The sequence below is a fragment of the Chrysochloris asiatica genome, unplaced genomic scaffold (assembly GCF_000296735.1).
Source record: "Chrysochloris asiatica unplaced genomic scaffold, ChrAsi1.0 scaffold00038, whole genome shotgun sequence".
Lineage (NCBI taxonomy): Eukaryota > Metazoa > Chordata > Mammalia > Afrosoricida > Chrysochloridae > Chrysochloris > Chrysochloris asiatica.
Window position 1 is genome coordinate 4,868,707 of NW_006408556.1, and position 27,634 is coordinate 4,896,340.

General features: G+C 38.6%; 1 protein-coding gene across 1 annotated transcript in view; it reads right to left on the reverse strand.

Moving 5' to 3' along the window:
- Positions 1–27,634, reverse strand: part of SLC26A8 (solute carrier family 26 (anion exchanger), member 8) — an 80,283-nt gene that overhangs the window by 35,391 nt on the left and 17,258 nt on the right. Inside the window, exons 3-6 of the mRNA XM_006860568.1 lie at positions 19,143–19,259; positions 17,321–17,502; positions 6,622–6,786; positions 4,862–5,011 (exon numbers count right to left, since the gene is read on the reverse strand). Of these exons, the coding sequence (XP_006860630.1) occupies positions 4,862–5,011; positions 6,622–6,786; positions 17,321–17,502; positions 19,143–19,259 (614 nt within the window). The remainder of the gene's footprint in view (positions 1–4,861; positions 5,012–6,621; positions 6,787–17,320; positions 17,503–19,142; positions 19,260–27,634) is intronic.

Consider the following 27,634-nt stretch of genomic DNA (forward strand, 5'->3'; position numbering starts at 1 on the left):
GAACATCAGACTTCTCTTTCCCCACTGACCTTATAAGTCTAGACCAATATAAACATGTTCTCAACTAATGGTGTATCAAGGCCTTGGGTTTTTAAATGTTTTAAAATCTAAGTATACTATCAATATAGATATAAGCTTTTGGGGGGACTGTTGAGGTATATAGATATCTAGAGAATCAGGATATTTACTAGCCCTTAATGATAGGGAGTAGCCCCTGATACCACACACAAACACACAGACAAAACAATTAACCTGCTTTTTTTTTTTTTCATTGACTTCTAAAAATGGCAATTCTCCCTTCTAGTCCCTGACTTTCAACTAGAGAGAAGAGACAACCTAGCAATTATTTCACCTTCTAAAGACCTCACACCAAAGTAAATTAAACCAGATACAAGAGATCTCAATGCCTGAGTTTAAAAATGTTATAGATTTACTTTGCCTCATTATCCCTAATACATAAGTCTTTCCCCAGGATCAACTTTGAGAGCCCCACCAGACACTTAGCAGGGCAGCAGTTGGTTTCTGTAATGCTGTGATCAGAGAAAGCCCCCAGATCAGAATGGATGGAAGAGTTTGGGTCACAGCTTGGGTTCAGAGAAGATATGTCTTAGACTTTATGAGGAACCTTCAAAAAGTTTGTGGGAAGGTAGAATCCCAACTCAATAGTTTTCATCTTGCCTAGATGGGTCTGGCGAAAGGAGATGGGAATAGGATTCTTTTGATTCTGTAGTGAGTAATTGTTATCATGACTAATTGCGATTGTCACAACTGTAAAGGTTTTGTAACATAAAGGGGGAAGTAGTTAATCTTACATCCAAGGAATAGAGGGCCCTAGGATCATCAGGAGAGAAGAGCATGAGCGGAATGTGGGACCCTATCCAGAGAAGTAGCGACACCAGAGATTGAGACAGAGGTGAGGACATGGAGAGAGCAGCTGAGGACTCTGGACTCATGTAAAGAGAAAGGCTGTGTGCTGATGGTCAGGAGACAGGCTTTCAGAATGTGCCCTTTGGTTGTTTAAATAATTATATATTCCTGTGTGTTTTTGTATACATCAAACAAACAAAATAAAAAATAGAGGGAATAGAAGCAAATACAATTAACTGATGATGCATGGAGGAGACTGTAATCATTGCAATGAAACAAATATGATAGGTTGAGTGTAAAACCAATGTTCTCCCATGTAATCCCATGAAAACTATCACTCAGTTCACAATAAAAGCTTGAAGGAAACAAGTTTGTGGGAAATGGAATTAAAAGATAATGGATTTTTTTCATGAAAGTTTTACAGCTCCCTTGTGTATAGTTCAGGGGCAAGAAAGGTATTGGGTGGCCAAGGAACTCGTTTCTTTCCATTATAGAGATAATATTTGTTCATTAAGGAAAATGAAGAAAATTTGGAAAATTAAAAAGCAGAAATCAGAAACCAAAGGTAACTACTATTGACACTTTTTGGGTGTTTGCTGTACAATATGTATACATATGTACATAAACACAATTATATAACTTAGTATATTATTAAATTGTATAATTTCATATAATTTGTTGCTGATTACCTTCAAGTAAGTTCAGCTTCATAGCAACCCTTATAGGATTTCTGAGGAGCAGCTGGTGGGTTTGAAACTCATGACCTTACATATGGCAGTCCAGTGCTTATCCTACAGCACCACACCAGGATGTATAATTTAATATAGTACGTATAATTTTGTATAGTTAAGGAACTCAAATATACTTGTCCGTATCGTCTTTCTGGGTCCCAGATAGTGCCTTGAAAATTTTTCCAAATATTTTAGTATCATATCTAAAGGATGGACTGATTAGATTCTGCTGTTTCCTCCAGTACCACTAAGCAGTAATCTCCTGGTGACTGATAAGAAAAGTTTTTCATATCCCAGGCCATAACAGCTCTCATCTTCCTACTCCTATTTTCTTAGCTACCAAGGAAAACTAGGAGGACTTTTTCAGTCCTCTAATGCCTGCTACCTGTTGTTGTTGTTGTTAGGTATCGGGTTCATATCAACTCATAGTGACCCTGTGCACAACAGAACAAAACAGGTTCTACACCAACCTCACAATTGTTGCTACTCTCGAGCCCATTGCTGCTGCCACTGTGCCAATTCATCTTTCCGGGGGGTCTTCCTCTCTTTCTTCTACCCTCCACTTTATATCAAACATGATATACTTCCCCAGGGACTGGTCCCTCCTGACAATATGTCCAAAGTATGAGAGTCGAAGTCTGGCCATCCTGGCTTCCAAGGAACAATCTGGCTGTAGTTTTTTTTAAACACAGATTAGTTTGTTCTTTTGGCAGTCCATGGTACTTTTAATATTCTCCCCCAACACCATAACTCCACCACTCATCTGCCAGACTGTGCCCATTCCAAAGAAAAGTGACTCAACAGAATATGGAAATCATCGGGTAATATCATTAACATCCCATGCAAACAAAATTTTGCTAAAGATAATTAAAAAACGACTACAACCCCTAAGTGTCTTCCAACCTGAGGGGCTCATCTTCCAGCACTATATCTGACAATATTCTGGTGCTCTTCATCATATTGGATATTAAATACTCTGGTTCTGACAGTGTTCCATGGATATTTATAAGGTGTTCAGTGACTGAAATACTGGAAAGTAGTTATCTTTCCTTCTTCCTAGTCTGTCTTTGCCTGGAAGCTTGGCTGAAACCTTTCCATTGTGGATGACCCTGGTATGTAAAATACACATAGCATAGCTTCCAGAATCCCAGCAGCACACAAGCCATCACAGTACAACAAAGTGACAGACCAAGTAGTAGCCGGCTACCTGGCAGAAAGCAAAAAGAGAACTCTGTCCCCATCAGTTGACTTGGCATGTGTATCAGCAGTTTATTGCATATAGTGTAACAGCTACTGAAGCCTGTAAGTACAAATTAGGTCCAAAAAAAATTTTTTTTAATGCCTAAATTGCAATAGTTTTAAGCCTTTACCTACTTTAATGGGGAGCACAGTGGCTCTGTAGAATAAGCACTGGACTGCGAACCACAAGATCAGTGGTTCAAGCCCACCAGCTGAGCTGCTCCACAGGAGAAAGATGAGGCCTTCTGCTTCTGCAAAGATTTACAGCATCAGAATCCCTATACAGGGTCACTATGAGTCAGAACCGACTCCAGGGAACCTAACGACAACCCAATTTATTGCTGAATCTCAGCATTCTAATTATTGATAGCATTCCTCAAAGGAACAAATGTCTTAACTATGGCTCACAAATAGTCTGTCCCTCAAAAGCAGCCTTTCAGCTTTGACCCTTTAGGAATGAATAACTTTTTAATGCCTCCAAGAAAGAAAAAACATATATCTTCATAAGAGGTAGGCAACAGATAGGAGACTCAGCTTGGTCTCAATCCCCAAAGCAGTGTTTTTCAAGAGTATGAACCTCACTCAGTTAGTTAGTAAGCCCAACCACTGCCTTCATGCTGATTCTGATTCGTAGCAACCCTAAAAGACAGGGTAGACCTGCTCCATAGGGTTTCTGAGTCTGTAAATCTTCATTTTTCTCCCAGAGTGCCCGATGGATTTGAACCACAAGTCTTTAAGTTAGCATTCCAAAGCTTAACACACTGTATCACCAGGGCTCCTTTGGTTGGTTAGTAAAAGATGGGCTCTACAATGGTAATACACAAACTATGAGATCTTAACATTTTTAACACACAAAGTTCCTTTTTGCTCACACAAAGTCTATTGTGGGCTGGTGGCAGTCCAGGGCAGCTCCTTTGCAAACAGTGCCAGGGATGCAGGCTGATTCCTCCTGAGGACACTGCAATCTCAACATATGACCTCTAAAGTCATCACAGCCAGGAAGAGAGAGCAGGAAGACTCATACCTATTCTCCTGTTCTGTGGTCCAGAAGTCACCTGATCTTGCCTGACTACAGGGAGGCTGGAAGTTTCAAGGGACCACATAGATAGTTGAAGAACTTTAAATATCTCTACCACAGGATCCTTCCTATAGACAACCCAAGAATTCAGAACTCCCAAGAGTGGGAAATGCTTTAATAAACTTATGAAAGTGTCCTTATTACAGTAGAAACATTCATTATAACTACAAAAGATCAATTTTAACCAGTAGACTTTTAAAAAAAACAAGAACCGTGATGCTAGACAGCAGTGGGTCCCAGCTCTCTGCCACTTACAAGCTATGTGGTTTAGAGAGTTCACTTAATATCTCATCTGCCTCAAGTTCTTTACTGTAGCACAGTGAGACTAAAAAGAGGTTCAATAACAGTGCGGTGGCAACTATATTAAAATGGAAACAAAACTTCTACATCAAAAAAATTGGAAATTCACCAAACACTGAGCATAGGCCAGTCACACAGTCAGTCATAAATATTTGTACGAACAAAGGTGTCAATAGCTGAAGACACAAAAATACCAAGAATAGTTCACTTTGGGTGGTGCAATTCTAGGAGGTTTTTTTGTTTTCATTTTCTTTATGTTTTTCTCAATTTCTAGAATGAGCCCATATTACTTTCACAAGTGAAACAAAAAACAAAAAAAACACCCTGTGTTTTTAAAATATCATTTAAAAGAAGCACTTAGATACTTTGAGAAGAAGCCTATGTTTCGTTCTGTTGTGCACAGGGTCGCTATGAGTCGGTACTGACGGACTGGCACCTAACAACAAGAACAACACAAATATAAGCTTGTATTTAAAATAAAGTATATTTGTCACAATTTGATTTAGGAATTTTAAAAAAATGAATATTTTCACAGGTTCTTATGAATTTTTCTTTTTCTAGGACACTTGCTTTTTATTTAATTGGGAGGGGAAAGTAGGTATTTAAAATGTCCTAAACCTTGAATTTGGAGCACTGAAAAACTTACCAGTAGGAATTCCATAGGAAACTCGATGGGGTACCGGTTAAAAGAAATTTTGATACATTTGTTGATTCTCAGAATTACTACGACCGTTAGAAATAGTAGGATGCTGGTGGAATTTGCTTTTGGTAGATTCATGCAGTAGTTAATTATGTTCTGAAAGAAAACAATATTACAGAAATTGAGCAAGGGATACAACTGACCACAAAGATCTGTACAAACATGTCTACAAGAGTGAGGGTAAGCACTCCTGGGGTGTATGTTGTGCTGATTTCAGTTGAAAAGAGACATTGAAACAGGCAGTAACGCCCAGTAAGGAGAGACTACACTTTATATATTTCAGTGCAACTGAAATGATCAGGGAGTTCAGTTTATTGGACTCTTCATTAATCTCCCTAGACTGTATTGGGCGTCCCTTGGCAGTGTTAATGGTTAATGTGCTTGCCTGCTAACCAAAAGATTGGAGGTTTGAATCCACCCATAGGGAGGCACCTTGGAAGAAATGTCTGGCAATCTATGAGAGAGTTTCAGAAAGTTCATGGGAAAATCCCATAATCTTTTCGTTCCATTCATATTTTCATCCCATTTTCCCACAAAGTTTTTGAAGCCCCATGTTCTTCTGAAAAATCAGCCACTGAAAATAAGAGTACAGTTCTACTATAATATATATAGGGTGGTCATGAGTTGAAGTCTAGCTTAGTTGAAATCTACCTTACTTCATTCCTGGATTCAGGGACTACTTAGTATTATATATTCTTCAGCTGTTTTATGATACATGCCCATTATATAAAAGCATTGAGAGGAATTATGATAAATACATTATGTTAAAAACCAAATTCTTATTGTAGTAAAATGTACATTAAGACCTGAGAAAGCTGGGACCTGTGTAAGGCAGAAACCTGCCAGAGAAGGAAAATTCAAACAATTTCCATTAATAGAGAGCAAATAGAAAGGTGGTAAGACTGCACCCTGTCAAAGGAGAAAATTTTGCAAGATCCGGAAAAACAAGACAAGCCCTTCATGAAAAATAACTCTTGTTGGCATGGTCCATCTTCAGGACTAAGGGAAATCTTGGAGGGTAGGCATGCTAGCATAACAAAAGGAGCTTGGGAGGAGGAGCTCATGACCTCATACTATTGGGTAGTAGCAGCGGAGCTGGAGAGGGGCTTTTTCAAGACAGGGGAATAAACCTGTTTACTGGCAGGCCATAAGGCTCATCTTCCCGTGTCTATGGAGTTGGGCGCCCGATTTTGCAAAATTGAATAAAGAAAACCTCACTCTGGCTAAAATGAGTACAGATTGGATTACTTAAGCATTTGTTGGTCTGCACAACATTTCTCACACCATTAAGTTCGGATCCTTCCAAGTTTCATGGTATATAGCAAGACGTTTGCCATTTTAACTATTTTTAAGCATTTGCCATGCTGTGTAACTATCACCATTATCCATTTTAAAGACCAAATTTTAATGTAAATTATGCTAGTGATTTACATTAATCAAAATGATTAATGCAACTGAGAGCATGGTCCAACTGGCAGCTGCAATTAACCAATACCCCCAAATCTAACAGAGAAGAAACAATTTCTAGAACTCTCTTAACTGGGCTGCCTATAAGCTGTGTCACCTTTTGGGAATTGTTGTTGTGAAGTATTGTCAAGTCGATTCCGACCCATAGCGACCCTGTATAGGGTTTCCGAGGAGCAGCTGGTGAGCTTGAACCGCCAACCTTGCAGTTCAAATTTGGGGTGAGGGTTGAAATTACTTACATAAAAGAAGGCAATTGGACCAGCGTGGAAACTAATCATAATCCCGAAGATACATGTCATCTGGGACAGAATGACGTGCAGCGCTGTGGCAACCAGGTAAGCACTGATGACAGACTCCGGAAGGTAAGTGGCAATGAAACCAAAACCTAACATGCCCATTGATAGCTGCAAGAAGTTCACATAAAAAAGAGACTCAGAATGAGAATGGGGTCAAAGGTCATCAAGCCAGCTCCCAATCTCAAAGAAAGGTTAATTCCCCATTGGTAGCCCTTCTGTGTTTCTTTTTCTAATGAGCTTTACTTGATGAGATAAAGTGTATCCTTGTGTGTTGACACAGAGACTCAGAATATGCATTCCCTTTTTTTCTTCTGGGCACTGTCACCTGACTTAAATTCTTGCCCTAAAATCTACTTGTTGTTAAGTGTCTTTAGTGGGTTCTGATTCATAGTGATGTAGAAACTAGAACCAGGTGATCAGAGCAGAGCGGTTCGTAAAAGCCCTTTCATTATAACTTGAATAGTCCTTCTCAAATGCTAACATCCCTGTGAGAAATGCAGCTTTTCACAAAGGAAAATCTGCTCAAACTTCTTGATCTTTGACTCTTAAGTTTTACTGTTGTTGCTAAGTGCCACTGAGTCCATTCCAACCCATAGAGATCCTGTATAGGGTTTCCAAGGAGCAGCTGGTGAACTTGAACCGCCAACCTTGCAGTTCAAATGGCTTTGCAGGATGGCACATTAACCCACCGCGCCACACCAGGACTTTGTTACTATTGTTAGGTTCATTTATATCCTGAAGGCATAAATAAGCATAGTTTATATTTACAAATGAGTAAGAAGAAAGACCTGGAGATTTACTTCCAGAAATTAGCCAATAAAACTCTATGGATCACAACGGTCTGATCCACAACCTTCTGTTAATACACAGTGTCACCATGAGTCAGAGGATGACTGACAGCAGTTAACAACAACACACACATGTAAATAACCTGGAAGATGTTGTAAGGGAAAAAAGTGACCTCATCTTCAAATATATCAATATTATGTTGTCATCAAGCCATTTCCAACTCATAGTGACTCTGTATAGGGTCTCCAAGGAGCAGCTGGTGAGTTTGAACTGGCAACCTTGTAGTTCAAACCAACCTTTCTGTCCTTTGCTTATCCTACAGCTCCACACCAGGACTCCATATAAGTTATTATACTCTTTATTAAGTCTTAAAATAGGAGTAATAACAAGACAAAGATAAACACAGATGATCCAGATGAGGGAAATCATTGATATGATGCCATGATGAGTTTCCAAATTTCTGCCTCCACATGGTGACGTTCAGTAGGGCACAGGGAACAAAGGAATCTCCGCCCATGATGGACTGCAGCAATGTGTCACACAGGAGGTTTTTGTAGTGTGCATGTTTATCTTTTATAATAACGCAATTAGAGAATGGATGGAAAATGGCACAGTCCAATGCAAAGAAGAAGAAAAAAGAAAGTTTACTATTGTCAGCACTTCATTCTTCTCTGTTCTAGAAGCTCTTGGGAAACAAACTTGGAACAATAGGTCTTTTAGTCTGTTTTAAAGCTTTTAATCAGTTGGGCAGAGTCTTGGTGTGGCGCTATAGGATAAGCACTGGACTTCCTATCACAAGGTCTGTGGTTCAAACCCACCAGCTGCTCCTCGGAAACCCTAAACAGGGTCTCTGTAAGTCGCAACAGACTCGACAGCACTTAACAATAACAACAAATCAGTTGGGCACTGCATCTCCTTTAATCTGCTATCATTACTGCCCAATATGTTCCTTTACTCTAATCAACAACTTCATATCTCTTATGTGACTGACCAATCCTACTTTTGTGCTTATGCATGAAGTCGCTTTTTTTTTTTCTCTATTTCTGCCAATCTCTGGCAAGTGCTCAAAAAAACCACTTACAGGAAGGGTGGAGTTAAAAACATGATTCCTGGACTTGGAGAATCTAGCTTCATTACTAGCTGGCTGGATGAGTTTAGACAAACTACTTAAATTTTCTGAGCCTCAGTTTACTCCTTTAAAATGTGAATAACATTCAACACAGAGTTTGATATGAATAAAATTACCTAGCACATGTAAAACAGCTATATTCTGTCCAGTTGTTTTATCCATTGTTGAGAGAGGGATGTTGAATTTTCACTGTAATTGTGGATTTGATTATTTCTTCTATATGTTCTATCAGTTTTTGCTTCAATTTTTTTATAGCTCTATTATTTGACATATGTACTTTGACTGATATGCCTTCTTGTAGGACTGACCCTTTACCAGTACATATTATCCCTCTGTTTCTGGCAATTTTCTTGACTCTCTCAACTACTTTATTGTGCTGTTGCTGTTAAGAGCCACTGAGGTGGTTCCGACTCATAGAGAGGGTACCCTGTATAGGGTTTCTGAAGAGCAAATGGTTAGTTTGAACCACCAACTTTGCCATTCAAACCAACCTTGAGGTCCAATGCCACAGATGTAAGATATTAAAATAGTCATTCCTGCTTTCGTTTCCACCAATTATCTATCAACTTATTGTCCTGTGGAGGCTTGTGTGTTGCTGTGATGCTAGGAGTTATGCCATCTTTATTTTAAATATCAGTAGAGTCACCCATGGTGGACAGGGTTCAGTAGAGCTTCCAGGCTAAGACAGACTTGGAAGAAGGACAAGCAAACCACTTCTAATTGGTTACCTACAGATAACCTTATAAATATCAGTGGAACATTAGTGCCACAAGATGAACTCCTTAGTTAGGAGGTACTCAAAATATGGTAGCGAAGAGCTGCCTCCTAAAACTAGGGTTGACCTTGCTGATGTCAGATGGAGCTTAGCTGAAATCAGACTTAATTGACTATGCAAAGGCATTTGACTGTGTGGATCATAACAAACTATGGATAACGTTACGAAGAATGGATATTCCAGAACACTTAATTGTGCTTGTAAGGAACCTTTACATAGACCAAGAGGTAGTTGTTATAACAGAACAAGGTGATACTGAATAATTTAAAATCAGGAAAGGTGTGTGGCAGGGTTGCATTCTTTTACCACACTTACTCAATCTGTATGCTGAGCGAATAATCTGAGAAACTGGATTATATAAAGATGAATGTGCCATCAGGACTAGAGGAAGACTCATTAACAACCTGCAATATGCAGATGATACAACCTTGCTTTTGCTAGAAACAAAAAGGACATGAAATACTGATGAGAATCAAATACTACAGGCTTCAGTATGGATTGCACCACTGTCGGGGACTGTCCTTGACATAGTTGTGTTGTTCACGAGTATTTGGTTCACGAGGAGGGGAGATCCAGCGGCGATAGGGATAGCAAAAGAATACGCAGAAAGACAAGAGGGGGACAAGGAGGCACCCGAAACCAGGGTGGATGCATCACTGGTGGGCAGACTTGGGACTACAGGCATCGTGGCCTCTGCAGGCAGCAACTCACTGCCCTGCAATCTTTACTGCATGCCTTCCAACTTGTAATGCACACCTGGGCCGGCCTGCATCTCGGTTTTATTTAGGGGAGGAGCTTCACACCAAGCTGGGAGGGACTAAGACAAGGTACAGCTAACATCAGTAATTTTCCAGACATTCAGGTAACTTTACATCGTACTTCGCTGGTTCGAATCCCAGGCCCGCAACTTGGATTCTCAGGCTCAATTAACATATCTATAGTCCCTGAGCTCAGTTGGGGGAAGGTGAAAGGGAAGGACAAAAGGCTTGGGTGGAGTCCCGCTGTTTTGGCTTCCTGAGCCAGGTTTGCCGGAACTTGGCTGAATAACCAGCACCTGGGACAGATTCAGGGAGGATGGCTTTTTTGTCTATAGAACAAAGAACCGGGAAGTAGCTAAGCTATTTTCAGTTAATCCTTTGGAGAAAGGTTTAACCTTACATTTATCTGTGGACATTAAGGGCTCATGTTTGGAATTAAATAAAAAACATAACTGAAAACTAAGATGAAAAACAATTTGCCATGACTGCCAGTGGCCAGAATTTTTTCCTCAGAGCCTGTGGCCTGTATAGTCAACACGGTCTGCAATACACCCCAATACAAAGTAAATGAAAAGCCTCACAACTGGACCAATAAATAACATCATGCTAAACGGAGAAAAGATTGAAGTTGTCAAAGATTTTATTTGGCTTGGATCCACAGTCTGTGTTCACGGAAATAGTAGTCCAGAAATCCAATGATGTTTTACATCAGACAAATCTACTGCAAAAGACTTCTTCAGATGATTAAAGAGCAAAAAATGTTAGTGTGAGGACTAAGGTATGCCTGACCCAGGCCATGGTAGTTTCAATTGCCTTACACATGTGTGAAATTTGGATAATGAATAAGGAAGATCTGAGAAGAATCAGTGCATTGGAATTACGGTGTTGGAGAATAATATTGAAAGAACCACAAACTGCCAGACAATTCTGTCTTGGAAGACGTACAGCCAGAATGCTCCTTAGAAAGACTTTGTCTCTCATACTTTGTCCAGGAGGGATCAGTCCCTGGAGAAGGACCTCATGCTTGCAAAAGTAGGGCATCTGAGGAAGACCTCAATGAGATGGTTTGAACAGTGGCAGTAACAATGGACTCAAATATAACAATTGTGAGATGTGCAGGACTGGGCAGTGTTTCGTTCTGTTATGCATAAGGGTCACTGTAAGTCAAAAACAACTGGATGGCACCTAACAACAACTTGTCTTTCATTAATGTTTTCACGATAAACCTCTTACCATCCTTTTACTTTCAACTGTTATATATCATTACTGGTCAACACTGACAAGACAGCACTTAATAACAACATGTGTCATTATTTTGGGAATGAGTTTCTTATATACAGCATATAGCCCAGTCATGTTTATTAAGCCACTTTGCCAATGTCTGTATTTTAATTGGTATATTTAGATCATTTACAAAATAATATATTAGGGCTTAACTCTGCCGTTTTACTTTTTGTTTTCTATTCTTTTTGTTGTTCATTTCTCTTTTTCTTTTTTGCACTTACCTGTGTGTTACATGAATTTTTTTAGAATTCCATTTTCATTTTATCTGTTACATTCTTGAGTGTATATTTTTGTATAGATTTATTTAGTGGTTGACCTAAGTATTAAATTATAGATATGTATAAAACTCCTGACAATCTCTTGGTGTTAAAATTTTGCCAGTTCAAATGAAGTGTAGAAATCTTATCTCTCTTGATGCCCTTCAATAATATAATGTTCTTAAATATTTCCTTTACATGCAGTTTGAACTACATTGTTATAATTCTGTTTCAACTATCAAATATAATTTCAATATATAATTTTCTTCCTTCCTACTGTTCCAAGATTCTTTCTTTTATCATTTCTTCTATCTGTTTAAAGTACTTCCTTTAGCTTTTCTTTTATGACAGGTCTGCTGGTAACAAATTTTCTTAAGTTTTCCTTCATCTGACAATATCCCCATTCCTGAAGGGTATTTGCACTGAGTATCGAATTCTGAATTGGCAGTTCTTTTCTTACAGCAGCTGAAGGATAAAGTGCCACTTCTTTCTGGTCTCTACGGTTTCTAATGAGAAAGCTATTGTATTCTAGTTTTCCCCTAGAGATGAAGTATCATTTCTTTCTTGTCTTTACTTTCCAGAAGTTTGACTCTTGATTTCTCTTGGTGTAGATTTCTTTGGCTTTATGTTGTGTGGAGATCACTCATCTTGAATCTAGAACACTTAGGAAACTTACCAAATTAGAAAGTTTTCAGCTATTAGTTCTTCAGGTACTTTTGCTCTGCCTTTTCCTCTCCTTCTGAGACTTTGATGACATAAGTGTTAGATTTTTTTTGTTATTGTCCTACAGAGTTCTTTGAGGCTCTGCTCCTCCGCACCCTTCACCATTCTATTTTCTGTTTTTCAGATTGGGTTACTCTATTGTTCAGCCCTCAAGTTTATTGATCCTTTCCTCTGTCTCTTCCATTTGTTGAACTGTTTAATTGTTGTATTTTTCATTTTTAAAATTTCGATTCAGTTACTCTCCTTTTATTTATTGATTTATTTTTGGTGAAAATATACACAGCAGATGATACACCCATTCAACAATTTCTGCATGTGCAGATCAATAGCATTGGTTACATTTTTCCCATTGTGTCTCCATTCGTACTCTCTAGACATATTATTGTACCAACACTGACCTAGACTCACTGTTCCATAAACTACTTATCTATGTTTTAGAGTTATTGTTGTCAACTTAGCATCATTTAGATAATTCCTTTAAAGAGTGTAATGTTCAAGGCAAACATCTCTACTAATTTATTTAAACTGTTTTTAGTTTGAAGATGACTTCGGGGGATAGTTTTAGTTCAAAGTTCAACATTTCTCTAAGGGCAACAGATTCAAGGTTTCCTCCAGACTCAATGGTCAAGTAAGCCTGGGTTCTATAAGAATGCTAAAATCTGGTCCACATTTCTCCCCTTTAGAGCAGGGTTCATCTATTGGGTCCTTGACCAAAACATTTAGTAAGGTAGCCATTACCTTTAATCTGTGCCAATTTCCCCATTACCATAGACATAAACTCACTACTTTCCAGAAAATAATTTCCTCTCTTCCTCTCCTCTCCTGCCCAGGTAACCACTAATATCATTGGTCTCGATATATCTAATATTGCCTATTCTTGTCGTTTCATATAAGTGAGGTCATATAGTATTTGTCATTTGGTAATTGACTTATATTACTCAGCATGTCTTCAAGGTTCATCCATGTTGTTGCATGCATCAAGACTTTATTTCTCTTTACGGATGAGTAGTACTTTGTTGTATGTATGTTTCATATTTTCTTTATCCATTTATCTGTTGACAGGGACTTAGGTTGTTTCCAACTTTTTTCTATTGTGAAGAGTGCTGCTTGGAACATAAGTGTATATATGTCTGTAAGTGTCACTACTTTTAGGTTTCTAGGGTATACACTTATAAGTAGAATTGTTGGGTCATGTGGTAGTGTTATTTTTAATTTTTGAGGAATTGTCATACTGTTTTCCACAATGGTTATGCCATTTTACATTCCCACCAGCAATGGATAAGGATTCTGATCTCCCCACACCCTCACCCACATTTGTTATTTTCTGTTTTTTAACAATGCCATTCTAGTAAGAAGCCCAGGTGGTACCATGGGTTAAGCACTATACTACATGGTCAGTGGTCAACTCTACCAGCCACTCTGCAGGAGAAAGTTGAGACTGTCTGCTTCCATAGAGATTTACAGTCTTTCTTGAAAACTCTAAGAAACAGTTCTGTTTTACATACAGTTGCTATGAGTTGGAATCAACTAGATGGAAGTGGGTTTTTTGTTTTTGTTCTTGTTTTGCTATTCTATTAGGGGTGAGGTTTTAGTAAGGGTGAGGTATCTCATTATAGTTTTGATATATATGTCTATAATGGCATTGTAGCATAAGCACTGAACTGAAAGGCTGGAGGTTCAAACCAACCAGCCACTCCTTGGAAATCCTATATATACAAAGTCACTATGAGTTGGAACTGATTTGACGACACTAACAACAATGGCTAATGATAATGAACATCTTTTGATGGGTCTGTTGGCCACTTGGATATTCTATTTGGTGAAGTGTCTGTTCGTGTCCTTGCCCATTTTTTTATTTGGTTACTTGTCTTTTTGTTGGTATGTTGTGGCAATTTTATAGATATTTTGAATATTAGACCCTTTAGATTGTTCCCCCAATTTTTTCTTAGTCTGTAGGTTGTCTTTTTATTCTTTTGATAAAGTTCTTTAATGAACAAAAATGTTTAAATTTTATGAGGTCCAAAGAACCTATTTTTGTCATCTGTTTCTCGTGAATTTGCTGTTGAATTGGATAATCTATTATTGGGGGAAATAAAAACAACAAAAAACTAGATCCCAGAGCTGCCTCTATATTCTTTCCAAGAGCTTTATGACTTCATGCTAAACATTTAGGTCCTTGATCTATTTTGAGGTATGAGGTATGAATTTTGCTTCATTTTTTTTTGCACGTGGAAATCCAATTTTCCCAGGACCAATTGTTAAAAAGGCTGTTTCTCCCCCATTGAGTTGACTTAGCAACTTTGTTGAGAATCAGTTGACCATAGATGTATGGTTTTATTGGTAGGTTCTCAATTCTATTCCACTGATCTATGTGTTGTTTTGATTATCATTACGTATGTTGTTTAGTGCAGTCAAGTCGATTCTGACTCTTAGTGACCCTGTATAGGGTTTCCAAGGAGCAGTTGATAAATTCAAACCACTACTACCTCATTATTAACTGATTGAATTAGAAGTCCAGTCTCCCCTCTCAGCCTATGTTAATGTCTGAGTCAGAAGGGGCTCCTCATTTTTGTTGGGCAGGCAGAGGTGATTGCTGTTTCCCCATGAGACATTGTTCCATGAATACCTTGTTCTTTATCCCCATATAAGCTCTACTGACACATGGTGGTGGTGGTGGTGGCGGCAGTGGCATTGGAGTGTGTTTGTGGCCTCATTCTTGGTGGGTGGTGATTGTCCATTAGGCTTCCTCTGAGACCACATGAGCAAGAAGTAGGAGGGACACTTCATTACTGCTCAGTGGGGATAAAATTCTTGATTCCATACGATGTCTTTTATGACTCCACCTTAGTTTGAGGGATTGGGGGCTTCATTACAGCCAGATGAGAGTAGAAGTTTAGGCTTTCCACTTAGTTTTGGCTGGCATGTGTGAGTGTGAGGTCGCAGTCCTTCCCTGTGATGTTTGTCTAGAATACAGCAGTGTTTGTCTAAAAGTTTTTTGTGTTGCTATGCTGCCCCTTTCTTGGTTTCGTGGCTTGAGAGAACAGGACTTTTAAGTCTGCGCCCATTGTCACTTTGAATTTCTGGCCTATTCAGCTCCAAATCTGAGCTATATGAGGGAGCTCCAAATAGTTCATGGAAAAAAATGAGATGAAAAGATAATGGAATTTTTCCATGAACTTCTCAAAGCCCCCTCATACTTGGCAAAACAAAAACAACCCAGGAACTCACCACCATGTTATTCCTTGGGTTCTGATGGATCTACCTTCTTCTCTCTACCTTTCAGAGTCCTCTTATGTTTGGTTTATATATAATGCCCATGTTATTTGTAGTTGTACTTAGCCAGAGGAGTAGGATAAAGTACATTGATTCTATCTTCCCCAAAATGGAACATCTTTTCCTTTTATAGATGAGAAAATTGAGTCTCAGAGGAGAGAAAAGAACATGCCCAAGGCCACTTAGATAATTAATGTTGTTGTTGTTGTTAAGTGCTTTTGAGTTGGTTCCAACTCATAGTGACCCTGTATAGGGTTTCCAAGGAGCTGTTGATGAGTTTGAATTGCTGACCTTGTGGTTCAAACTGACATTGCAGTCCAGAGTATTAATGCACAGCACCACAATAGTGCCATGTGAGTCTTGGTGGTGTAGTGGTTAAAACACTTGACTGCTAACCAAAAGGCTGGCAGTTTGAACTCACCAGGTGCTCTATACGAAAAAGATGAGGCAATCAGCTTCTGTAAAGATTATCACTTCAGAAACTCTATGGGGCAGTTCCACTATGCCCTATAGGCTTCACTACAAGTTTGTATTGACTTGAAGGCAGTAGGTTTGGTTTTAGTTGTCATATTCTCTGTAAATATTGCCTATTTTGTAAATATATTTTCTATTTTGTCTCCTACAATATTGATTTAAAAAACCAACACCAACCATAAGAACGCTATGTGCTTGCTAAAATACCCAGTTCAGTTCTTTGTACATTTATTAATGCTTACTATGTGACAGACCCTGGCCTGAGTGTTTTATGTACATGTCTTACTTAACTCTTACAAAACTCTGCAAAACAACCATTATTATTCCCATTTTACATATAAGAAAACTGAGACCCCAAAAGATGAACTATTTTAACTAGGTTTATACTGATGGTGTCAGGATTGTTACCTGACCACTGAGATTTCCTGTCTTCATAGGATCCCAATAAATTCTTACTTAATGAAAGGGGAAACTAGAAAAATCAGCTAGAATTAGGTATGAAGAGCAATTAGGCTGCCACATGTGACTTTAGTGTAGTAGGTAAGACTAGAGGAAATAAAAGACACCATCAAAAGTAAGTTTTGATATTGTAATAATTCACTGAAATGATTTCCTTTAGCAATGGTCCTGGCACTACAGAGAAAAAATAAAGAATCCAAGTTTGAGTCTAATGTTGAATAACCCAAACTATAATATGTAAGCCTATGAGTGCTGTTATTGTCTAAAAAATATAAAGCAAGCATAAAATCATGAGTGGAACTTTGGACCATAGTTCCTAGGACACTTTGTTGTTTTCGTTAAGTGCTGTGAGTCAGTTCCGACTCATAGTGCCCTAGTTTAGGGTTTCTAAGGCTTTAAACCTTGGCAGGAGCAGCAAGCCTCATCTTTCACCTGCAGAGCAGCTGGAGGGCTTGAACTGCAGACTTTAGTCTTAGAGAAAAAGAGAATGCTGAGAATTTTCAGTATCTTATCCTAAATCAGCAACGGATGGTTTCTAAAGATGGTGGAGTTTAGTCATTGAGGAGCGAGCCTATCCACACATTCCACAAGTTTTACAAAAGGAAATCCCTGGAGTTCCAGATATATCACAGAGAATCACAGGAACAATTAAAAGAAGGGGTCCGTTTCTAGTCCTTTTTACTAGTTCTTTTTTTTAGGGGTTCAGAGACTCAGATCCTACCTGAATAATCCCAGTCAAGAAAGTTGTGGTCGCCACCACACTCAAGGATCTGTTATAGGCCATAAAGAAGGAGGGGTCAGAAAAGTCATCCTTGATGAAAGTTCCTAATACCAGGTGGCCACTGTTGAATGGGCTCACCTTCAGGACATTGATCATCAGAGCACTCACAAGGAAGTAGGAACCTATGAAAGAAGAAGAAAGTTTAGGCAGAGGTGAGGTTCTAAGTCTAGGTACACTGATAAATAGCAACAGAAGAAAGGCATAGTTTGATTTTGTATTTTTCTTGTTCAAAGGAATGTTTCTTATTTGAAAGTGGCCATTGAGAAGAAAGATCAAGGAAGAGATCTCTGGCTTCACGTAGGTGACCAACTCACAGGCTTTCATTCTTGCTGGTCTCAGCTACTACTCGTCTAGTATTATGGGTATGTGGAGTGGGATTCAAAGAGAAATTGACTGGAAATGGGGATCAAGCTCAGCCACTGCTCTAGAGAAGGTGAAAACTGAGATGGTAGTGAAGTCATCAGAAAACAAAGCTAATCAATAATGATAACAAAAAGTATACCTAACATTCAAGAAGGGTTTACTAAGTGCAGGATTACACTGAGCTAAACCCGTTCCAAATATCATTGCAATGCACCCCCATATTGCTGTAAAACCCATCTCATTTCTAATTAAAACGTTGTCGATGGACTTTTGACCCAGAGAAAGAAAGTGCTCATTCTGTGGATGTGAGTGCTTTGATTACTATGATACCATTTTTCATTATAAATTAATAAACTGACCTGTTGTATTATAAACTATTCTCCTCAGAATTTGGTTATTGAGTTCTGCTGAAAGAGGAGCCAGCCCACTCTAGGATCTAGGAAGTTTCTGGATCTGTTGAGTTTTGGTCAGAGTTCAACAAGGGGCCATTTCATCAAGTTACTCCCATCCTTTTAATTACTTTGAGAAATACCTTGGTGGTCTGCTTTTCTGGTGGCTACATTAGCACTGGTAGCGTATTGGTTACGAATTGGGCTGTGAACCGCAAGGTCATCAGTTCGAAACTACCAGCTGTTCCGTGGGAGAAAGATGAGGCTTTCTGCTCCTGTAAAGATTTACAGCGTTGGAAACCCTGTACAGGGTCACTATGAATCGGAACTGATTCCATGGCACATAACAACAACAACATTAGCAATGACATACTAAATGAAGTGTTTGATTCCTACAATCTAAACACTAAGCATGTGGATAGAATGTCCATCTTCTACTGCCTTTATTTCTATCTTAAAGAATGCTTCAAGTTGGGTTCCTTAACAATTGTTGTTGTTGTGAAGTACCGTGGAGTCAGTTCCGACTCATAGTGACCCTGCACAGGGTTTCCGAGGCTGTAAATCTTTACAGGGGCAGAATGCCTCATCTTTCTCCCGTGGAACCGCTGGTAGTTTTGAACTAACGACTTGTAACCACTACACTACCAGAGCTCCTTAACATATGAAGAAATGTTCATGATCACTAGCCATTTGTTGTTGTTAAGTGCCGTCGAGTCAATTCCGATCCATAGGGACTCTGTAAAGGGTTTCCAAGGCTGTAAATCTTGACGGGAGTCCTGGTGTGGCGCTGTGGGCTAATGCGTCAGACTGTGAAGTAGTTTCAACTGCAAGGTCGGTGGTTCAAGCTCACTAGGTTCTCCTTGGAAACCCTATACAGGGTCGCTATGGGTCGGAATCGACTCGACGGCACTTAACAACAACAACAACAACAACGGTCTAATGGCTCCTTAACAATAAGTAAATGAAATGGAAACTTCATCCACTTTCTATACTTCTAGTACTGAACTCACCAATAGACATTTGATGACATGATCCAAAAATTACATAAATTACTGAAGAACAGAATGCTGCATAAGAAATATTGAGTGGAGGAATCAGTTGTCTTGCCATCAGACAAAATGTCAGCTCTGAAAAGCAAGATAATTTAAGTAAGAAAAGGTAGCTTGCCTTTTTAAAGTCACCTTAAATAAAAATTATAAGGAATATTTAAAATAAAAATTAGCTATATATAGCAGACCAAGTGTAAATAATAACATCCCTTGACATACAACCCTTAATTAGTACCTTTTATTAGCGCCTTTGATTTCTAACTTCTGTTCTTATTTTACCAAACATTCTTTTATACCTCACTTCAAAATCATAAGCTGGACCAACTTTCATGAGGTCTTAATGCTAATCATGGAAAACAAACATCACAGCAATAAGACCTCTAATTCCAACAGCTCAGAAGCAGGATAATGCCAAAAGAAAGCCCTGGGAAGTTTCCAGGGTTGAAGACAAAGCTGAAGGGCAAGACAAGACGCACACTTAACTGATTTGACTTGAAGTTGGCTCATGTATCAAACACTCCAGTCTCTTCCTTCAGCTCCTTCTTCAATATTTAACTTTCTTTTCCCGGAAACAGCATAAGAATATTTAAGCAACTGGCTTAAAAAAGTGTCATCCTGTGATGTTTTAAGCCCAAACCTCCTGCTCTGAATGTTTCTCCTCAATTTACAGCATACAAGTGTGCTCATTTGAATTTAATGACGAAGCCAATGAGTTCAACAAGACTATCTTGTTTTTTATAATTTTTATTATGGAAAATTTCAAATACATACAAAAACAGGATAATGGACTTTCATGTACTCATCACTCACAAAACAATGGCCAACTCATGGCAATCTTGTTTCATCTATACCCCTACTTCTCTTCTACCCCATATTATTTTGAAGCAAATCTCACATATTAATTCATTTCATCTGTACATATTTCAGTATCTCTAAAAGATGACGCTCTTAAATCTAGCTTCAATACCATCATTACACTGAAGAAGTAAACAATAGTTCTTTAACATGGTCAACACCCAGTGTTCAAATTTCCCTGATTATCTTCTAAATGGTTGTTGTGGTACAGGGGTCTCTAAGAGGACCTCCCAATGATTCCTGCTAACTGGTCCTCAGCCCTCTTCCCTTGTGTAATCCTTTTCCCATGAAGTGTGGGCTGGACTTAGAAACTTGCTCCTAATAAATGGAATACAAAAAGTAAAATGGGTTGTCACTTCCAACATTAGGCTGCAAAAACACCATGGCTTCTGCCTTGGTTGTTCTCTGGCTCTCTCTTTCTCATTCAGGTCTTCAGCTGCCAGAGTTGGTTTTAGGTCTGTGCAACCCCTGGGCTTACAAGTGACTTAGGCAGACACAACACTTGTTTTAATGTTCTGCTGTCACCAAGTTGAAAATATGAATATTTTTGAACAAGAGGCCCCAGGTTTTCATTTGCTTTGGACCCCACACTGGATGTAGGGAGTGAACTGGGAAGCAGATTCTCCAGCCTCAGTCAAGCCTGTGCTGACTGCTTGGGTGTGTCCTCATGAGACCCAGAACTAGAGATATCCTAGGGTTTGGATTGATCTTTAAAATGGAATTATTTGCTATTACATGTTGTGCTTCACTTTGCAATATGTGTTTCAGTTGGGGCCCAAATAACATCCTTACATTGCAACTGCTTGATATGTCTCTTAAGTCTCTGTAATCTTAAATTCCCTCTCCATGCTTTTTGTTTTGTTTTGTATTTTTTTCCTCTCCAAAGCAAGGCTCTACAGATGGTAAGAAAAACAAAGCCTGCTCAAATCAGCTTAAACAAAATAGGATTTATGAAAAGGGTACAAACTGCAGGTGCACCTTGGCAGGAACAAGAATCAGAACTGAAAAGCCAACAAGATCCTTTTTGGATATTTCTCTGTTTTTTGGCCTCCTGTCTTGTTTCCAGTTTGGGGCTATTGTAAATGATACAGCTATGAATTTTCTTGGGCATGTCTCCTGGTGTGCAAATTTCTCAAGATTATATACCCTGAAATGTAACTCTTGGGGCATTTACCAGATAATACCAAACTGTTTTCCAAACGGTTGCATAATTTATAGTCCCAATATTGTATGACAGTTTCCTCTGGCTATATGTGGTATTGTCAGATTTTTGATTTTAGTGTGTATGGTGGTGGTAACTCATTTTAATTTCAGATTTCACTTCATTGATTACTAAAAAGATTGAATTAGCAAGTCGTATCCATACAGATTTGTAGGAATATATTATAAATATATCTTTTATTGGGTATATGCATTACAAATATATTATTTTTAATCCTGCAATGTAATCCTCAGTCTTTAACTTACATGAGTCTACATTTATGTGGCCCTTTGCCTTGGCATTTTGGAAAAACAGTTTGGGAGATTTCCCCCTATAAAGCCTTGTTGTTGTTAATAGTTTCCGAGGCTGCAAATTTTTAGGGGAGCAGAAAGCCTCAACTTTCTCCTACAGAACAGGTGGTAGTTTTGAACTACTGACCTTGAGGTTAACAGCCTGATTCGTAGCCACTATGCTACCAGAGCTCCTTTATAAAGCCTTAGGAGTCATCTTTACCTTAGTTTCTGCCCTAGACAGTTTGTCACTTTTGTCCAAGTTGATTGGCATTTCCTGGGTAAACTGTGAACAACTTGACATTTTTTCTGGTCCTGAGCCTCAGGTTGCCCTGTGATTGATACGCACCTTGCTGAGTTTGATCAATAGACTACGCAAATGAGGTGGGTTGTAACCCAGCCAGAGTGCCTGTAGTTTACCAAGGGTGAACTGGTCAGCCCATGGCCCTGGTGTATGAGAAGTTTGAGTATATGTGCAGCCAACTCCACAGAGGTTTGAAAGATACAAAGAAGCAAGAAGAGAAGCAGCAGGAAAAAGCAGAAGGAAGAAAGCAGAAAGAGGAAGTAAGGAACCTTCTAAAAGAGCTGCAACACTGGTCAAAGGCTACCACACTAAACACAGCAAAAAGCCCAGAAGGAGACCAGCCACCGAACCAGCAACAACAGGCCCAGAAGGGAACCAGCATCAGAGTCAGCAACGACAGATGGCAGGGCCAAGAGGATCCTGTCCTGAGGGAGATTCTCTTGACACGCTTCCTGTTCTTCATTCCTGAGTTGTAGCCTCTTCATCCTGATCCCAAGTTCTAACCCTGACCCTTAACAAACCACTTAACTGTAAGCAGAGTTTGTGAGTTCTATGATAAGTTGTGGCAAATTGCTGAGCACAAATGAGGGAGGAAAGAATGCTGAGGGGAGGAAGAGTGGCAAGGATCCAAGATGGAGTGATATAGCAGCTTAGAATATGTGGAAATATGGGATATAGTTGACCTCTACCTCATAGGAATTGACTTTGTGGTAGTTCTTAGATTTGAAATGATTCATTCATCATAAATCTGATCTTTTATGACTTTGGCACTTTTGAAGAGTATTGTTGTTGTTATTAAGTGCAGTAAAGTTGGTTCCCACTCATAGTGACCCTTTACAGGGTTTTTGAGGAGCAGCTGGTTGAGACTGAACCACTGACTTTGGGATTCAAACCGACTTTGCAGTCCAGTGCTTATCCTACAGTGCCATACCAGGACTCTTTTGAAGAGTATTCTACCAGTACTAGTGAGTTGAAGAGTATTAGTAGATTAGTTATCTTGTCAAATGCCCCTTAACTTGACTTTGTCTGATGTTTTCTTATGGCCATACTAAAGTTATGGTGTCCTGGTATGGCACTATGGCTTAATGTGCTGGACCCACAAGTTGGTTTGAACTGCAAGGTTGGCAGTTCAAGCTCACCAGTCGCTCCTTGGAAAACCTATACAGGGTCACTATAGGTTGAAACTGACTTAAGGGCACTTAACAACATCAACAACTATACTAAGGTTATGTATTTTTTATAAGGATTCTACAGAAACGAAGTGTTCTTCTTAGTGTATAATGTAACAGGGTCCAGTGGTATCTCTGTGTTTTATTATATGTGGTGATGTTGACATTGGTAGCCTCGCTATGGTGCTTTCTTCCAAGTTTTCCACTGTAAAGTAGAAGGGTATGTAATAAATACATTGGAGGTGATTCTTGAAAACTATTTAAATCCTGTTTCTTTTTCAACTTTGACTCCTTGGTCTCAGTAGCATCCATTGGTGGCTCTTGTCTGGATTATTCCTGTGGTGTTTGCCTAGTGGTAGCTTCCTATTATCTTCTTTCCTTCTACACTAATAGATTGGAATTCTACCGTATGGAAGATTCAGCACCTTTTAAATAAGCTCTTTTATTATGTAGTATTTCTGTTTCATTTGAAGAAAGAAATGATTGTATCATCAGGTACCAGGGGACCTGGTGTGGCACTGCAGACTACTACGTTGGACTGCAAAGTTGGCGGTTCAAGATCACCAGCTACTCCACAGAAACCCAATACAGGGTCACTGAGTCAGAACCAACTCAACAGTACTTAACAGCTATATAAAATTACATAGTCATTATTATTCAACAAATATTTTTTGATACTGTACAGGATGCTGGATATATTTATACATTCTAATAGAGAAGGACATCATGCTTGGTAAAGTGGAGGGTTAGCAAAGAAGAGGAAGACTCTCAAGGAGCTGGGTTGACACAGTGGCAGCAGCAATGGGCTCACACATAATTGTGAGGATGGCCCAGGACCAGGTAGTGTTTGGTTCTGGTGTGCACAGGGTGTCTATGAGTTGGATCTGACTGGACAGCACCTAACAGCAACAATGGGATTCTTATTTTAATAAATATCAATTTTTTAAGTATAAAATAAGAATTGACAGGGGGATATTCTCAAACTCTGATCAAACTTGAAGGATCTGTGATAGGTGGGAATTAGTAGGGGACTCAGAGGTAACAGCATCAGGAGCAAGAGTTCAGCTCTGCCACTGTAGCAGCACAGGAATATTCTAGAGACTTTGTGATACTTTCCTGGAAGTGAATGTAGCCATACAAATGAGTCCTTTTGGTTTGTAGCTGCTGCATGGAACTTTATTTTTGAAAGACTGCTACCAGCAAATATAGTACCTTGAGTATTAAAAGGTACTCTTTTATTCTGGTAATGCAAGACTGGCTCAATATTGAAGTATTAATTAATGTAATCTTCCATATTAACTTCAAATCATAAAAACCACATGATCATGTCAATAGATGCAGAAACAGCATTTGATAAAATAAAACATCAACTCATGTTAAAAATTCTCAGCAAACCAGAATAGAAGGAAAGGAGGAAACATGAAAAGCTAACAGAAGTTAGTTTGAGATGGGGATGAAGGAAAACCTATAAGAAATGCTTAAAACCACTCTGCACAATCCAAAAAAACACATCCCTTGGCAGCCACGACTCTACTTCCAACCTGCACTGTACCTCCACTGATGTTAATTTGCTCCTAAAAATGAAAATGTTTTCCTTAGACTCCTAAGGCTATGTATAACTTCCTTGCTTGAAAGTATCTAAAATGGGAAGTGTCTAAAGAAAAAAAAGGAAACTTTTTTTTTTTAATTGCCTGCCCTGCATGGGTACAAAAAAAGCTAACTTCACTTTCCTCAAAAAATGTTAAAAAATTCTATTTCTCTGTACAAACAATGAAAAATTGGAAATTAAACCTTAAAAAAACAACAAAAACTACTAACAATAATCAACCTAAAACGAAATACTAGTATAAGTCTAACAAAAACATGTACAGGATCTGTATGCTGAAAACTACACAAACAAATAGAGAGGTATCCCACAATCATGGAAGATACCAATTCTCCCTCAGATGATCCAAAGATTTAACACAGTACCTATTACAATCTCAGTAGGATTTTTAATATGGACTCCTGGTGTGGCATTGTAGGATCAGCACTGGACTGCAAACCACAAGGTCAGCAATTCAAACCCACCAACTGCTCCTTAGGAACCTTATACAGGGTTGTTGAGTCAGAATTGACCTGACCGCACTTAACAACAGCAATAACAGGGTTTTTAATCGATACGGACAAGATGATCCTAAAATTTACATAGAAGAGTAGAGGAACTAGGATAGCTAAAGCAAGTTTGAAAAAGAACAAACTTCGAGGAATCACCCTACCAATTTGAAGGCTCACTACAAAGCAACAGTAATCAATACATGTGATATTGGTTAAAAAGATAGACCAATGAAACAGAACAGAGGATACAGAAAAAGATTTAAAAATATAACCATTTGATTTTTGACAAAGGTACAAAAACAATTCAATGGAGAAAGGATAATATTCTTTAAAATGATGTTGAAAGCACACCAAAGATAAACCTTGATGGAATCATCAGAAAGAAAATATTGAGAATATTTATGCATTGTGAAGAATATAATCAATCTCTCTGAACAATTTGTATAGAATTTTTTAGTGAGAATCTAAAGTGTTATGTAAACTTTTACTGAAAACACAATAAAATATTATAAAAACAAATTTTTAAAAAACACCTTGACCTAAATGTCAGCTCTGGTAGCGTAGTGGTTACGAATCGGGCTGCGAACCTTAAGGTCAGCGGTTCGAAACTACCAGCCGCTCCGCGGGAGAAAGATGAGGCTTTCTACTCCCGTAAAGATTTACACCCTCGGAAACCCTGTACAGGGTCGCTATGGGTCGGAACCGACTCGATGGCACTTCACAACAACAACAACAATACAAGGAGTAACTCAAAATGGATCATAGATTTGAATATAAAACATAAACCTACAAAATGTCTAAAAGAAAACATAGGAAGAAATCTTCATGCCCTATGGTTGGGTAAAGAATTCTTAGATATGATAGCAAAAGCACAAACCAGTATTTTAAAAAAACTGATAAATTAGACTCCACCAAAATGAAATCTTTTTGCTCTGCCAACAACACTACCAAGAGAACGAAAGGACAAGCTGTAGACTAAGAAAATATTTGTAAATAATTTGTAAATATCTTACAAAGGACTTTTCTCTAGAATATATAAAGAAATCTCAAAAGTCAAAAGTAAGAAAATAAAAATCCCAGTTGAAAAATGGACAGAGCAGAACAGGCATATCATTTCCCTACCCTTACTTGAGGATAGAACTAAGCAAATGAGACCAAGATCAATCTCATTAGCTATTGTTGTTTGCTAAGTGCCTGAGTCAGTTCCCCTTTATTGGGTTTCCAAGGAGTGGATGGTAGGTTTGAACCACCAACTTTGCAGTTAGCAATCCAGTGATTATCCTACAGAATCGCAAAATGCAAACTGAAACTGTAAGATATCACTGTACACCTCTTAGAATGGCATAGATAGATAGATAGATAGATACACATACACACACTGTCAATTAGATTTTTACAACCTGAAAAACTTTTGATCTGTGCAGACCTTGTTTAGAGAATGAAAAGATAAACTATAGACTTAGAGAAAACATTTGTAAAACACACATCTGACAAAGGACTAGTATCCAGAATATATAAAGAACTCTCAAGATTCAACAAGAAAATACAAACAATCCAATTAGAACATACACAAATACATGTAAAGATATTTCATAAATATATCCATACAGCAAATATGCATATGAAAAGGTATTCCAACATCATTAACCCTTTGTTGTTGTTGTTAAGTACGGTGGAGACGGTTCTAACTCATAGTGACCCTGCACAGGGTTTCCAAGGCTGTAAATCTTTACGGGAGCAGAATGTCTCATCTATCTCCCATGGAACCACTGGTAGTTTCGAACTGCTGACCTTGAGGTTGGCAGCCCAACTCATAACCACTATGCTTAGGGAAATGCAAATAAAACCACAATGAGATTTCACTATACACCTATCAGAACTGCTAGAAAAAAAAATAAATAGTGACAATACCAAGTGCCAGGGAGGATAAAGAAAATCTGGATAACTTATACATTGCTAGTGGGAATGTAAAATGATATGACTGAGGTGCTGGTGGCCAGGAGACAGTCTTGCAGAATGTGCCCTTCGGTTGTTTAAATGATTATATATTCCTGAGTGTTTTTGTTGTTGTTGTTGTTGTTGTTATGTGCCGTGGAGTCGGAACCGACTCATAGCGACCCTGTACAGGGTTTCCGAGGGTGTAAATCTTGTGTACATCAAAAAAGTTTTTTTTCTTAATTTAAAAAACCCAAAGGGAATAGAAGCAAATACTGTTGAATGATGATGCACAGAGGAGATTGTAATCATTGCAATGAAAGTAAAAACAATGTTCTCTCATATAAACTATCATTCACAATAAAAAGTTTTAAAAAAAGAAAGGGGGAATCCCCTGTTAAAGTTTTCAGAAGCTAGGCAAAGCATTGCGGTGCCTGGCCCTCAAACGTGCCATGTGCCTTTGCTCTCAGGTCAAGAATCACTGCGCAAACAGGAATTGTTACCTTTTTTTGCCCTGCCCATCATGGAAATCAAATGTCTAGGGACATTAGTCTCGCTCATATGATCCGAGAGTAAATAGACAAAGGCTCACAAAACAGACT